The sequence below is a fragment of the Octopus bimaculoides genome, chromosome 4 (genome assembly GCF_001194135.2).
Source record: "Octopus bimaculoides isolate UCB-OBI-ISO-001 chromosome 4, ASM119413v2, whole genome shotgun sequence".
NCBI lineage: Eukaryota > Metazoa > Mollusca > Cephalopoda > Octopoda > Octopodidae > Octopus > Octopus bimaculoides.
Window position 1 is genome coordinate 104,005,579 of NC_068984.1, and position 16,340 is coordinate 104,021,918.

General features: G+C 33.8%; 1 protein-coding gene across 2 annotated transcripts in view; it reads right to left on the reverse strand.

Moving 5' to 3' along the window:
* The window catches only part of LOC106882625 (autophagy-related protein 16-1), an 80,121-nt gene that overhangs the window by 42,337 nt on the left and 21,444 nt on the right, over positions 1 to 16,340 (reverse strand). For both annotated transcript variants that reach the window (XM_052967333.1, XM_052967334.1), the window contains exons 4-8: positions 12,892 to 12,965; positions 12,071 to 12,161; positions 9,582 to 9,742; positions 2,269 to 2,340; positions 279 to 357 (exon numbers count right to left, since the gene is read on the reverse strand). In XM_052967333.1, coding sequence (XP_052823293.1) covers positions 279 to 357; positions 2,269 to 2,340; positions 9,582 to 9,742; positions 12,071 to 12,161; positions 12,892 to 12,965 — 477 coding nt within the window. The remainder of the gene's footprint in view (positions 1 to 278; positions 358 to 2,268; positions 2,341 to 9,581; positions 9,743 to 12,070; positions 12,162 to 12,891; positions 12,966 to 16,340) is intronic.

Genomic DNA, 16,340 nt, shown 5'->3' on the forward strand with positions numbered 1-16,340 from the left:
ATATATATATATATATACACACACACACACACACACACACACTTCTGACAAATGATACACCTACAGTTTGAACCTTCATCTCATAGATATGTCTAGATTCATGAAACCAAACATCTTATCTATGAAACTATTTCTTTTCACATTTAATAAAATTGTAAGAAATTATTCAAATGAAAGAAAATAATCAAAAATTACTGGAATAAAGTATTTTCAATAAATGAAACAAAGAGGAATAAGAAAAAGAAAAAACCTTGAAAAAAAAGTCAAAGTTAACTTACCAGTTTAGTTAGAATTCGTGTTGGAATTGATATTGCTGGTAAGTTAGCTTGACCACAGACTGGTATTAATGGGGAATCACTGGTTAAAAAGCAAAAAATGTAAGCATTAAAAAAATTTACTTTATCATCATACATTTAATTGTAATGAAAGAAACATTATGTGATTCTAAATAAACAAATTACTGAAGTGATTGCTTTTTAATTAGTAAGGAAAAAAAACCCATTAGGAGCTATCAAGGATAGAGAATAATGTGCACATAAACAGTCAAGATGATATGTAAGCTGTTTTGAACATAGATGTATCATTATCCATCAACTACTTTTCCATGCTTGCATGGATTGGACAGAGTTCATTTGAGGCAGATTTTCTGTGGCTGGATGCTCTTCCTGTCTTCAACTCTCATCTGTTTCCAAGCAAGATATTTCCCTATGGCCAGACGTTCTCACAGAATATTGGAAATAAAGGACACTGCTTATATGATAGTAACATTTACAAACTTCAAGCAATGTCAAGACAAGGAGACACACCCACGCACACACACATATACACGACAGGCTTTTAGTTTCTGTATACTAAATCCACTGACAAGGTTTTAGTCAGTCCAGTGCTATAGTAGTAGACACTTGCCAAGGTGCCACACAGAGGGACTAAATTCTGAATCATGTGGTTAGGAAGCAACTCTCTTACCACATAGCCAAATTTATACCTTATATACTCTTCAACATAATCCAAGCCAATATGTGGTCACTTGAGCTGCTAGAAATAGTAGCTGTCTTTTTCAAACTACATCCTACTATTTTAAAGAAAGGAAAAGTTTGAGGAGACCTGAAAAAAATGGAATAGTTGTGGCTGGAATCCCTGTGATCATATGTCAGCAAGATCACCAATGGCTTGGGACAAAACAATAGAATTACTTCAAACATAACTAATAATAGTTTTCAATACACAATGAATTAGTTACTATAGTTTAACAATTAATGAACTATTACAATTGCATATTGTTAATTCTATTTTGTATCTCTTTTCAAGGTTTCAACATAACCAATATTAAACTTATAAAGGAATTGATATTCTGTACAAAATTTTTTGTTTACTATTGAAAAATTTACAAAATCATTAGTAAAACCATTATCTTGCAGGAAAAACTTGTTGAATGATTGGTATAAAGTCACTGATAACACTAGTTTTTGGCTCAGACATGCTACCTCCTCTCTCTGCCTTTTCTACCATTATTAGAATTGCCTCTGCTCTAAGGAGTTGGTTGGGTTTATGTCACCTCTATTAGGGCATTCCCAACTCATTCATCTCTCCTCTCCCTTGTGTTCAAATCTCACTCACTGCCAATCATTAATCACTATTCTCAGTCCTTTCTTCCTACGACACTGATCCTCTGGAACTCCCCCACTGCTCATGTCCGTTATATGTCTTTGCAATATTTCAAAAAGAACATTAATGGCATTAATCTCCTTGGTCTCAGAAGGCCTGTGATGACCCTGAATACTGCCCCTTATTCCAGTAAAAATTAATCTCCTTTACATTACACTTTCAGTTCATGTTTTTTCCACAAGTGTTGATTTACAGAGATTCAAGAGGAACATTAATGGCATCAATCTCACTGGTCATGGAGGGCCTCTGAAGGCCCTAAACACTGTCCCATCAGCCAGAATCAACAAAAATTAAAATATTTCTTTCTCCTCGCACTCTGAGGTTTTAAAAATATGAAAGCACACATTTGCTAACTTAGTACTAGATACACTATATCTGAGTAAAAGATTAGATAATCTTGAATAGAGTACTGTTATTTAAAGATCTGCTCAAAAAAGGGTTAACTATAACAATTGTTAGTTACTACTTTCAGCAAGACAGATTACAGTTAGTTAAACTATAAAATGTCTTCCACAACATATGCAAAGTTACAGCTCATGTTAGTTAGTTTTGCAAGTCTATATTGAAGAGTAAGTATACAAATTCTTAATAAAATAAGTTTACTTTTCTGGGATTATTTGCACAGGTTCTTTAGCTGCCTCAGCGAGATCTTCTTTAATTTTGGCCTGTCTCTTCCTACATGAAACAAGTAAAAATAAATATCACGAAACAATCCATATATTTTCATCAATACATTTGAATACTTGTTTTTAAATAATCATTAATGTTTCAAAAGCATTTATTATTTAATGAAATTATTATATTAGTTCCAATTATTCAATGTATGTAATAAATCATTTTACTTACATAGCTGTTCAATGCTAATATGGTCCCAACACAACCTCTATGAAACAATATAAACTCAAAACCTGTGATTATACTTTGTTTATTTACACTGTACTCTTAGTAACAACATATGCTAATTCACTTCAACTCTTTAGCTGTAGTTAAGGATAAGAAAGAGAAGACTGAAGATATGTGAAGGAGAACTGTCACAGTCTCAATGAAACAGGAAACAAAATCTTAGCATACACCAATTGTCATTACTTAAAAAGAGAGAAATTTAAAGGTGGTGGTAGTTTTGGTGAGGAGTAAGAATAGGAGAGAGAGAGAGAGATAGAGAGAGAGAGATAGAGACAGACAGACAGACAGAGAAATAAAGAAACTGAGTAAAAAATGTAAAGTAAAGAAACTGCAAGAATTGTAAGACAGAAATTAACATAGGAAGTGATAAACAGGAGACTGAGAGGATAGAGAAAACCTAGAAGAGTTTGAGAAAATATACTGTAAAGAAAGGATTTAAAGCATGAGGAGATAAGTGAACTGAAAAAAAAAATAGAAAGAAAATAACATTGATGGGTGGAAGTGAGAGTATAGGAGATAACAAAAGAATACAAGGTGGGGGGGAGAATAATAAATTTGAAAAGAAACAATTAGAGTAGAAATAAAATAGAATAGAAAGAGTTAAGTATAAAAGCTATGTCTGAGAGAACAAGAAATAGAGAAGTGCATGAAAGATGAAAAGGTTAACACCAACACAGACATTCTTTCAATTACTGTAGTGCAACTATAAAAGGTTTTTGTTGATTAGCTCAACCACAGAACAATCTGATACATCTTTTATTGACTGTTATTTATCATATAGTTATCTTTTGACGTAAAAAGACTACAATTTACATCACTATACACAGAGACAAACATGACAGGCTTCCATAGAGTTTCTGCCAATCAAATTCCATTTACAAGGCATTGGTCAATCCTAAGTTATAGTAGAAGATACTAGCCCAAGGTGCCATGCAGTGAGATTGAACCTAGAACTACCTGTAACCATTATGCATACAGTCTCTCTCTCTCTCTTCCATATTTAGAGAGATGTGTATTTATGTTTTGTTTTTGCCAAGGCACAACACTATATATATATTTATGGTATGTTCAAGGGCTGATCAATAAGTATCCGGACTGTTGCCATAGTAACAAAGCTAAGGCACGCAGAGTGAAGCTTCCAGATGAGAGCCATCATCAGAGGAAAAGATGAAGGATGAAGTCCATAGGCAGGCAGTTCTGCCAAATACAGTAAATTGCTTTGCTAATATCAAGTGATATTAGGCAGCAAGCTGGCAGAATCATTAGCATGCCAGGCGAAATGCTTAATGGTATTTCGTCTGCTGCTACCTTCTGAGTTCAAAGTCCGCCGAGGTCAACTTTGCCTTTCATCCTCTCGGGGTTGATTAAATAAATACCAGTTACACACTGGGGTCGATGTAATCGACTTAGTCCCTTTGTTTGTCCTTGTTTGTCCCCTCTATGTTTAGCCCCTTGTGGGCAATAAAGAATTAAATACCAAGTGAAACAAAACTGTTTCACCCAATTTCTAAAGAGTTAAAAACCCAATGATAACATAGGTAGGAGAGTAGGCTGTATCCAGTAGCTTTCAAAAATTGTGTTAGTTGTCATTAATAGCAGAAAAGGAATTCAAGGTGAATATTGTTTGGATCGACCCAGTGACATATTTTCAGCCACCCTGACACATCATCAAATATGTGTGAAAATTCACCTATCCAAATGGCATTTAAGTATTTCTCAGTTTACTCTCTACTTTTTTCACACATTTCTCTTGAATATCTTCCGTGTGCCTGAAAATCCAAAGCCTTCCAATTCAAATTCACCAAATCTAAGTCTGGAATGGGTAGCTTCCCTTACACTAAAGACAGCAATATATTTGATCACAGTATCCAACACAGTCAATTAGAATTGGCCTAACTGGTGCACTACATTGCAGACATAGCTTCAACCATTTACCTTATTACCTGCCTGATTACACTTGAACCTTAAATGTTTGAAACTCAACAATGGAATCGATCCTTAACTGATTCCATATATAATTGATTAAAATAAAGTAAGCACAAATTAATGAAAAAATTTTATTCATCAAGACCATTATTTTAATATCCATTATTCTTTGTTAATGTAAGACAGTGAATGGATCTGCAAAATAGACACATTCACTACATCCCAATCATGTATCATTGTTTGTGAAGTTCACAAGTCCAATCAAATGACTTTTTTTTTTTCACATTCAGTAGACAGATCAAAGACATTATTGACCACTTGCTTTATTAACTTACAAGTTTTCTCTTAAAAAGTCTACAATCAACACATCCTACTCAAATTGCTCCTTTCTGATCAGAGAATACAGTATTATATATATATATATATAAGTGCAATCTGCAGTCACATTCAACATTACATCCATTATATATCATCATCAGCTACTCAGAAGGCTTTGGTCAGCCCCTGAGTATAAGTGGAAGACACTTGCTTAAGGTGCTGAACCCAAAAGCATTTCTTGCCAATAGAAATGACAATTCCTCAAATTTGTCCATCTTGGATCTCTAGCTACCATGCTATTAACTAATCTCGCAGCAGGTGCATCAGTTAGTTAACAGAATTTTATAAAATATACACTAAACTTCAATAGAATCTGCAATGAAATCCCTCCTTCCACTGGCATTCAGTTTTCAACATTTGTGTGATAATGTCAAGGACCAGAATGAAGAAAATCAGTACTTGTTCATTTCTATGTTAATTGCTTTACAGAGTTCAATACTGATTTTAACACACAGATATTTCAAATTAAAATTAATAGTTAAGAACAAAGAGCAGGAGAGGCTTTCATGTATGCTATTTGCTTTTCCTAGAGTCAATGAAGCTTGTCACACACACTTGCAACAATAATCATTTCTGCTTCACACTTTGATAGTATTTATAGTTTCCATTTTATAAAACTTGTCAGTATATAACTGTAGCGACGCCTTTGATAGCAGACGACATTTCTGGAAAGCTTATCCACGCATGCGCAGGGACTAGTTCTGGAAGGAACACAGGAAGAGTCTCATGCGCATGCGTAGTCATCGATATCCAAGCTTCGCGCCTTTATTCATTCTTTTTCTCGGCCGGCCGGCGAAGGGCCGAGACGTACAAGCAGCCTCTCTCCAACATTCCAACTCTGGAGCTAGACAAATAACCACCAACATCATTGACGGCGTCTCAGCAACCAAAAGGGCGAAGTGCTGCCTATTTCCTCTGTAAATAAATATTGTTGTGTTGATAGTTCAGAATTCTGTGTTCCGTTGTTTCTTCTAGAAATTTAATGTACGGAAGCGGTACACCTAATGGTGTATAACCACTTCCCTACATAACAAATATCTTACTTCACCAAAATCTTAATTTTTTTTTTCTATTTTGTTAGTCCTAACAAAATTTCAGCTTTTTACTAATAGTAAGTATTCTTTGATATTTCGATTTATTTAATTTTCTTTCCTTAATCCTATTTTAATTCATCTGATGGCAAGCTTCCATTGACTCTAGAAAAAGCAAATAGCATAAGAGACACCTCCACCCCTGTGCCCTTGGTACTTAACTGCAATTTTTTTTTATGGAAAGGAAGTTTAATTGAAATATCTGTTAATGTGTGTGCGTGTGTGTGTGTGTAGACACACACACATGCAATATGTAGAACTTTATATTTCAGTATATTCTTAAAAAATTTGTAACACACCAATTGTGTTACAGTATTTCAAAAGTTAAACAACTTTATTTATAAGTTTGTTCAATCTACCAAAAGAATTGATAATTGTTTTACTTTTAATAAATAAATACAATAGACTTTACTGAACTGCCATATGTTCCAACATTTTATCTATCTTTTATGAATTTCATTGTTAGTCCAGTTTAATCACTTGTTGATATTACATATTCCTACTGTCACAGTTTTGTCAAATTTGTAAATGCTGAAATGAAGGAAAATATCTGGAGTGGACTTTTATTTTGATTTCCACAGAAAAATAATGATATCCTACTGAATATGTTGCTTATGCAGCATTTTAAACAATTTAAATAAATATTGCACACAATAAAGGAACCTCTGACACTATAAAACATTTTCCTTTGTTTAGTACATATACTGCAACATAAGTTTCAAAATCAATTGAAAGACTTTCAATAACAAATGCATTTAATGAAAAAAACAAACAATCAATTCAAAGCAAATATTATATTTTAAACTGTTTTATAGAAAAAAAATTCAGTGAGTCATTATTCTTTTATTATTCCCAGTTTTAGCCTGTAGGATGTGGCCATACTGGGGCAGTGCCTATTAGTTTTCTTTATTGGAACTGATCTGGAGGAATAGGTTGTGCCAATGAGCCTTACAGACTGAGACCAGTGAGATTGACATGGTTAATAATCCTTGAGAATATTTGCAAGTTAACACTTGTGGGGAACTAGTTGGTCAAGAAAGAAATTCCAGATGACTGAAGTTTTGAGGAGCTGAACGAAGAAGTCCACAAGAAGAGGAGGGAGAGAGCTCAATGAGTGAAGAGAGATGAATCAGGAATGAGAGGAGGTGTCACACAAAAAGGCACCTCCAAGAAGCAGAGGCCATTATACTAGAAGAAAGACAGAGTTAGAAGACAAGCACATCTGCAAACCAGAAGTGGGAGAGCATTGCTAAGTGACATCATGCTAATCACTTAGGTGGTCTTTTTTTTTTAGAGATTTACTACTATATTTGTATATGTAACAGCACCACTATTCCAGATGTGAAAGCAGTACTTCATTGCAAGTTTCATTTGAGCATTATAAAGGCTAGTGGTTGCTGGTGGCTGAAATACTGTCTAGTCCTGAAGGAGTAAGCAAGTCTGCAATGCAGTGTTTGCTATTTTGAGGATGTGTGTGAAATTCCTGTATTGACGTGGGATAGTAATTGCGTCTTTGAGCTGTTCAATGAGACAAGATTTGAAGGGACAGCGTCAGAGGGTGATTACACGGTCTCTGTTCATGGAATCAGTGCAAGTTTGGCATGAGATGTTTTAATTGTATGTGGATGACACTCGAGTACAAAAGGTTAGGGTACAATGAAGGATGGTATCATCTACATAGGTATTGCTGGACTTGATGGCAAATAACATTGATGTAGAGGAAGAAGAGCGAGGGAGAAAAAACAAACTTTATGGCACATGAGTAGAAAGAAACTCCTTTAGCATGTGCTGTTATGTTTCCACCTGACAGGAAGCCTCTGATCTAAGAGATGAAACATGAATGGAGTCCATAGAAGGCAGTTTTGCCAAGAGATCTGCATGCCAGACAGTAAATTGTTTTGCTGGTATCAAGTGAAACAAAAACGTTTTTGCCCAACTTCTAAAGAATTAAAAGCCCACTGATGACAAAAGTATGAAAGTATCCAATAGATACAACCTTTCAAAAATTGTATTGTTGTCATTAATAGCAGAAAAGGAATTCAAGGTGAATATAGTTTGGGTAGACATATTTTCAACCATTCTGACATATATCATCAGATATATGTGAAAATGCACCTATTCATATAGTATTTAAGTCTCCTCAGTACACTCTTTATTATTTTCACACATTAATCTTTTACATTACATTTCTGTACAAAAAGCAGTTGTCTTTCTTGATTGTAATAACCAATACCTCTAATATATGATTACTTTCTCCATAAATTCCTGTTGTATATTCAATACTGTTTTTAATCTCCAGCATTCATTGAACAACCTCATACCTCTGATACATGGAATCACATAAACAACACTTTATACTAACAAAGTATTATTTTCAAGTCAGTTTTCAAGACTTTTATTTTGTTACTTTATTAAACTTACCCATCTACTGAGAGTTTTCTTCCTACTTTTGTTCCTCTTGCAGAATCTATTAACTAGCATTACTATACTCAATATTAATTCAAGAAACACATTTCAATCCCAGCACAGACAATGTGGTTCTCAGTATTCTGTTTGTTTCCAAGTAAACCTAGTTCTCACTCTCATTTTGCTAACATGTGTTATAGATGGCAACATCACATCATAAGCGATAAGTCCAGTATTTTTAAAGTAACTTCATAGACTAAATGTACTTACAGGGAATTTGTAGCTAATATAGGCTAATATGATCTTGCCTCTCAATAACCAAAACATTAAACTCATCAATCATCATCATTATCATTTAATGTCCACCTTCCATGTTGGCATGGGTTGAACAATTTGACAGGATCTGATGAACCAGAGGATTGAATCAAGCTCCAGTGTCTTCTTTGGCATACTTTCTACAGTTTGCTGCCCTTCCTAATGCCAACAACCACTTTACAGTATGTACTAGGTGCTTTTTTTTATCAAGGAGTTGACAATAGTGAGGTCATTGAGTAACTAGCAAGACAAAAAAAAGCCCCCTCAACCGAGAGGGGTTGTAGAAGAGATGAAGATGGCATTATGCCAGATGTTGAACAGCTAAAGCATGATAGAAAGACAGGCACAGAGATACAAGGCTACTCTGCTCCACTCCATTTACACCCAACAATCCTCATATAATTTGAGATGAGCATGTATCTCCTCCATAGAAACAAACTTACTTCAACCACACAACACCTCACATAAAGCCACCTCCTTTTCTACTATTCTCTTTCTCAGTTGAGGGAGCTCTTTTGTCTTGTGAGTGATTGGTGATAGGAAGGTCATCCAGTTACAGAAATCATGCCAAAATTGAGACAGTATAAGACATGGTCCTATGACCCACTGGATTCTGTTGAATTGTTTCACCCATGCTGGTATAGAAAACAGACATGAAATGTAAATGCTGATGATGGTCTAGAGTTCACTGAATGAAATCTCTTTATACTATGACAATTAGAATAGACATGAAATCATTTACTTGACAACAATAAGAACACCACTCTTCTATAAGCATTGATACCCAAATAAAACCCTAGGATGGGAGACAATCAACTGGAAAGTTGCAATCCAGACAACTTGGGAAAAACTGAAATGTGAATATCTAAAATGTGCTTTTGAAAAAAAAAAATGTACCTCAATATTTTGTCGTTCTCTTCATTGAGTTTGTCAGCATCCTTTGATTTCTGTTGCATCCACCGTTCAACAAGGTCACGATTATCTTCTTGGCACTTACGGTACTTCTCCTCAAGAGCAGTAAAAGCTAATTGTAAAGCTTGATGCTCATCTTTCAGCATCTAGATTAATAAACAAGATGAATTTGCATGTATTAACTGAAATAAGAAGTGGAAAAGCAGTTTCTTGAGTGGGGGAATTTTATGTATGTAAAAATTTAAAATGAAATTACAAAAGAACATCTAGACATTTTTAGTTCCCTATCTTAAGTAGTAAAGCTATAATTGTTAGTAACCTTTTCAGGTCACAAGTTCTATATATTCTTTAAAGTAACAATTTATAAGGAGATCAATCTGAATTTTTTCTCCTCGTTAGGTCTTTGGCAATCACTCCTTTTCAATAAAATAAATATTTTTATTAGCAATCTCTATTTTGTCAAAAAAAACAAAAAAAAAAACAACGGTATGTGACTGACTGACGAAGACACTCAAATATATTGCAACCACTAGTCCACATACATGTTGTTTCTTCTCTCTAACCACTAAGTACCATGTCATTTCAGCACAAGCTCACTAATTCCATACTATCCAATACTCCCTCTCCAAAATCTACAAACACTTCAGGAATTCTCCTTTTGCTCACATTTTTTTTCCTTTTGGCTTCCAATGTCTGGAACTTCAAACCAAACATCATAATTTAAAAACTATGCTAAACCATTTTACAAGGAAAATTCCTTAATGTTTTTGCTTTATTTTGAAATGCATCTATAAAAATATATTATTTAAAAATGAAACTAATATTTCTTATTTCAGTTTTCATTTTTCAGATAAACATGACTTGTATGTCGGATTTAACAGTGTAAAGGAAAGATAATATCTTAAGGAAATCTCTATGAATTTCAGTAAGCCAACTGAAAATTTTCCTCTTCATTCATGGCTGACTATAAACTATTGTACACTTCACCTTTTACACCACACAGGTAAAACTGCAACTGAACAGACATAAACAAGACACTGTACATGCTAAAAATAATTTATATTATAATCAATACAGAAGAGCAGGAAGTAGTGAACTGATAGTCCTAATTATCTTACGTTGAAAAACAGTGGTGCATGGCCTAGTGATTAGGGTGTTTATTCATAATCACGAGATAGTGGGTTCAATTCCTTGACTGGGCTGTGCATTGTTCTTGAGCAAAACACTTCATTTCACATTGTTCTGCAACCACTATTACACCTGATGCCTGGCACATCATGCACCTGTACAGGCATTGTCAGTCTGATTGAGGGAGTGAACTCAGTGCAGCACAAACATTTGATCATAAACAAATCATCTGTGTATGTTGTTCAGCAAGAAATTGGAGAACTATCTTTCTTGGGCTCAAGAGACGACCATTATTATCATATATTGAAAAACAGTAATGATTAGGGAACATTTATAAGGTTAATTACATTAATAAATTGATACATGATCTAAAACCTAAGGGACTTGATTTTCTTTTCTTTCATCTCAACCCTGTCAAAGTATCTACATATTTTCAATAATGCTATTTACTTATTGTGCAAATGCTGTTTTTATATAAATCAGACTTTTTGTCAATTATCTGCCCTTCTGACTGCACATTCATCACAACCCACTACTCTTGGTCTGTTTGAATAATTAGACATGCACAAATTATGCAAACTAATCTTAGTTATGTTCTCAACTAAACTATATATATAAAAAAAAATCTCTAAGGCATAAAATATTCATCTTTAAACAGTTGCTAACACTCCAGTCAGAAATGGATCACTGCTTACAGATCTTCAATAACACAACCACCATATTCAGCTACACATTGCACTATGTCAAACTTTGCTCTTCATTTTTCTCTCTGAATACTCCCCCATGACAATAATATCCTCTTTACAAACTCTATATTAACAATGAAAAAAGCCAGTTGTCTTGCCTCTTCCCATTTCACCTACACCCACAATGCTTCAACAGAGAACCTCACATCATAAAGCTGAACTTCTGTGGTACTTGTTTATTGTCTATGTTTTTACTAACTACTACTAAGTTGTAGTTGTTTAATTAAAATATAACACTAACCTGCCCATTTAACCCGAACCCTCAAACAGGAAAATTTTAAAATTTCATTTTTTTCAGGAGTTAAACTTCACTTAACTTTTGACAAAAATAAAATCACAGCTAATCTTCTGAAATAAAAGATGTGTTTTTTTTTTTTTTTAACCCAAGACACATAATTAGATAATCTTTTAAAATATAGCTGCATGATTTACTACATTAAAATTTGAATGAATGAAACAAAACTAGCCACAAAAATTAGAAAAACAAGCAAAAGTCAACAGAATAATTAGCATCACATAATTTAAACACATTGGCCAAATACATGGTTATAAAAGCGTAGTGTAGAAAATTAAAGAAAGAAACAGTATTAGAAACATTACTTGGTTGGTTGCTTCAAGTTCTAAAATAGTTTGTTCTAAATTTTTATTTGCTGATCGGAGACCTCCATTCATAGCTTCAACCTCTAAAATCCTAAATAAAACAAAAACTTGATGTAAATCAATTCTTTTAATGTTTTACATTGTTCCCCGACCCCACAATCTAACATTTCTGCATATTAAGAAAATGGTAGATATTTTCAGTACAGATAGCTGACACTTTTTACCATGGGACAATGACAGTTAAGTCTCATGCATAAGAACAAAACAACTCTTGAGACTATATTTCATGCTTTGTAGAATAAAACCTTTATTTCTATTGCTTACTGTGACAACCTTAATACAATCCTCATTATTTTAATATCAAGATTGCACAAATTTTAATAAAGCAACTTTAATGCAACTTGATCTTATGTGCTTGTCCCAACATTCTCACTTCTTCCACTTCTACAAGTATTTTCTGCCAGCAATTTTTTGGCACTCTCATTTCTCTAGTACACATTGTTCAAAGCGTTTCATATCCCATCACTTGCTCCAAAATTCATTCTGTATATATGTCATTTTAAAAGACAAATTATTATACTCAGTTCCCTTGAGGGTCAATATAATAAGTACCAATCAAGTACTGGGATAGATGTAATTGACTAACACCCTTCTCACAAATTTCCGACCTTCTGGCTATTTTACAAAATAATATTCAGTATATTCAGGATTTTTCAGTCTTAAATGTACTCCACATTATTCATATGATATCTTAAATTATTAATATTGCAATGTTTTATACTTTATGCATTACTGAAATATTACCAATAAATCCAACTTACTTTGCCTGCACGCTCTGCAGTTGTTTTTCTTTTTCTTGTAGTGCATTGTTGAGATTGACAATTTGAAGTGCATGCTGTAATAAGAAACATCAGTAACTAAAACTGCCAAAAAAAATAATCTTCCAAAAAACAAGTAATACAGTTCTATATTTAAAAGATGAGGAAATATGTACATTATTTAAATTTGACAGATATTTGTCCTCATCTTGTTTGTTGTTAATATGTTTCAGCTGATATACCCTCCAGCCTTGATCAGGTGTCTTGGGGAAATTTCGAACCTGGGTTTTCATTCCCAAGGTATTTTTCAATGTTATTATTATTATTATTACTATTATTATTCAGCTCACTGCCTGGAATTAAACTCGGAATCTTGGGGTTAGAAGCCTGTGCTTTTAACCACTACACCATATACCTGTGAGCAATTATGGAATCCATAATTGCCCACAGGCATATGGCATAGTGGTTAAGAGTGTGGGCTACTAACCCCAAGATTCCGAGTTCGATTCCAGACAGTGACCATAATAATAATATCGAAAAATACCTTAGGTATGAGAACCCAGGTTCGAAATTTCCCCAAGACATCTGATGAAGGCTGGAGGGTATATCAGCCGAAATGTGTTAAAAACAAACAAGACGAGGACAAATACCCGTCAAATGTAACTAATGTAAAAAAAAAAAAAACAAGTAAACCAAAATCTGAATAAAACAAACATAATTTTTTTTTAAATCAACATGCTAAAAATACAACTATAATATTTTGTAAATAAAATTATAAGCCTTCAATGTATATTGACTATTGAAAATAGTCAATATAAAACCCCGTAATGGCAAAAAATGGGCATTAGTACATGGAATATACAAGGTTTATAAATAAAGTAATGAGACTCATCTCATAGCATTCGATCTGGTAACACTGCAGGATTCCCCTTCACAGTGTTGCCACATCAACGTCCCCTATAACTTCAGTCCAAGCAGCAACCATGTGGTGTTAGGAAGTGAACTGTGAGTGCACATTTTGCAAAGTGATTTTGTTTTGTGTGTTCAGAAAATGAGTAAGAACAGTTATGCACAACACTGTACGATCAAGTTTGTTTCAAACTCAGACACAATACCACTGAAACTTGTGCAAAACTTCAACTTACAAGGAGACTGTTTTTATCAGGTTTTCAGAAGTTTCAAAGCCTTTTTAGAAGGCTGAGAATCCAAAAAAATTGACCCTTGGTCAAGAAGGCCTTCAATTTCAAGAAATGATAAAAATGTGTAACAAATCAGAGACCTTGTGTAATCTGACCATTGGTTAACAGTCAGATTAATTGCAGAGAAACTGAATTTGAACCAAACTACCATTCATCAAGTTTTGACAAACTAACTGAGAATGAGGAAAATTTCTGTAAACTTTGTTCCCAAAAATCTCACTCCTGGGCAAAACGGCAGCAGGAAGTAGGTATGCTGTGATCTGTAATGAATTGAAAATGACCCAGATTTTCTCACAAACACCATTAAGGGTGATGAATAATGGATTTTTAAGTATGATCCAGAAACAAAATACAAAAAGTCAGGAGTGATATACTACTAACTCACCATGGCTGAAAAAAGCAAGAATGAGCAAATAGAAAATCAAACAATGCTTATTTGCTTTTTTGACAGCAATGGAGTCGTCCATAAAGAATTCATGCCTCAAGAACAGATGGTCAATCAGCATTTTTATCGTGAGGTTCTTGAAAGGCATTTTTACCGTGAGGTTCTTCAAAGTTTGGAAATTTAGAAAATTCCTTCCTAATGGCAACATCATAATAATGATAATGAATTTTCACAATTTGAAAATGTGACAAAGCCAACATTATTGACTCTAAAAAAAGCTACCATTGTTCAAGAGAAAAAATGCAGCAAGTTGATATATACTTTTGATATGATGTAACAAGGTCTGTAATTAAAATAATGAGAATTTGTCAGTAAGCACTTTCATTTATAATTAAACTACAAATGAACTCCTTCAAAATAGTTCCCTTGGGAAACCACAGTGCATAAGATGTTTCCACTCTTCACAGCAGTGCTGGAACTTGGAAACTGGAATGGTCTTAAGCTGGTTGATTACAGCCATTGTTTTGTTTTCCAATATGCCAAAATGATGCCTGTTGAGGTGAATTTTCAATCTTTGGAAGAGAAAGAAGTCACACAGACTCAGCTCAGGCAAATACAGGGGCTGAGAACAACAGGGCTGCTTTTCCATGCCAAAAACTCTGTAATCAAAAGTGCCATGTGACAAGGCACATTGTTGTGATGCAGTATCCAGGTGTCATTGATGTTTGGCCTCACATGATCAACCTGGTTTTTAGAACCAATAATGTTGGCTTTGTCACATTTTCAAAATGTGAAAATTAATTATCATTATTATGATGTTGTCATTAAGAAGGAATTTTCTAAATTTCCTAACCTCATTATACATATCCAGAATTCCATTTCTAAAGTGTTCTTTCCCACCACCACCACCACAAAGTCATTTATCATATTAGACTATTGTTAGCCACATTCAAGTTAATCCTATTTATGTGCTTATAATTGAAATACTGTATTTTCGGTTCATATCAAAATCTTGACAACATTTGGGTCAGCTATAATTATGTCATTATGAGAAATTATAAGCCTTACCCTTCCCTAGCTCCAATTACCATCAACCACTTGCAACATTGGCTACAAACTGGAAAATAAGTTTGAGGATTATCTAACAGGGATTATGCTCTAAGGGTGGAAAAAACTGCCATAGATAAAATCTTGATTCAATTCATAAACAAATTTTGATGGTAAAAATTAGCTTATTTCACAAAGGAGAACTAAATGTTAACAGTATCCTACATGTTTAGGATTCAACATAAACAGTTTGATAATGCAACAGAAGTGAATGGCTAATAGATTTACTAGCAGTACCTACTTATTCTCTAAAATATCACATCTATAATTACAGCCCATCTTTTATTTCATTACCACACATCAAATTCACAATGCTTAGTGAGAGATATTAAAATCTTTTAGTTGTTTGTCTAAGAAGATAGAAAATATAGGCTATTTAGAGCTACATGGACTGGAAGAATAGCATGGTTGCAGAGAAGGGGATTATTAGAGATAATTAGTATAATTTGATATAGTCTGCAATCAATGACAAAGTATTTTAGAAGGATGCAGTTCTAGAGTGAAAACATTTTGTAAAATATGAAGAATGTGAGTTACAACATGGATAGTGTGGAAAAGTGATGTCTGCTTAAGTGGGAGTGATATAAAAACCAGTGAGCCCAGCCTGTGAAACAGCAGTTGTTGCAGAAAAGTTGAGAAAAATAGGAGGATATAGTGAGGTAATGAGCAAAATGTTGGAGACAGTCCTTCCTGTATTAGACAGTTTGTAAATTACACACACACACACATCTATATATACATTCATATATATATATATATAT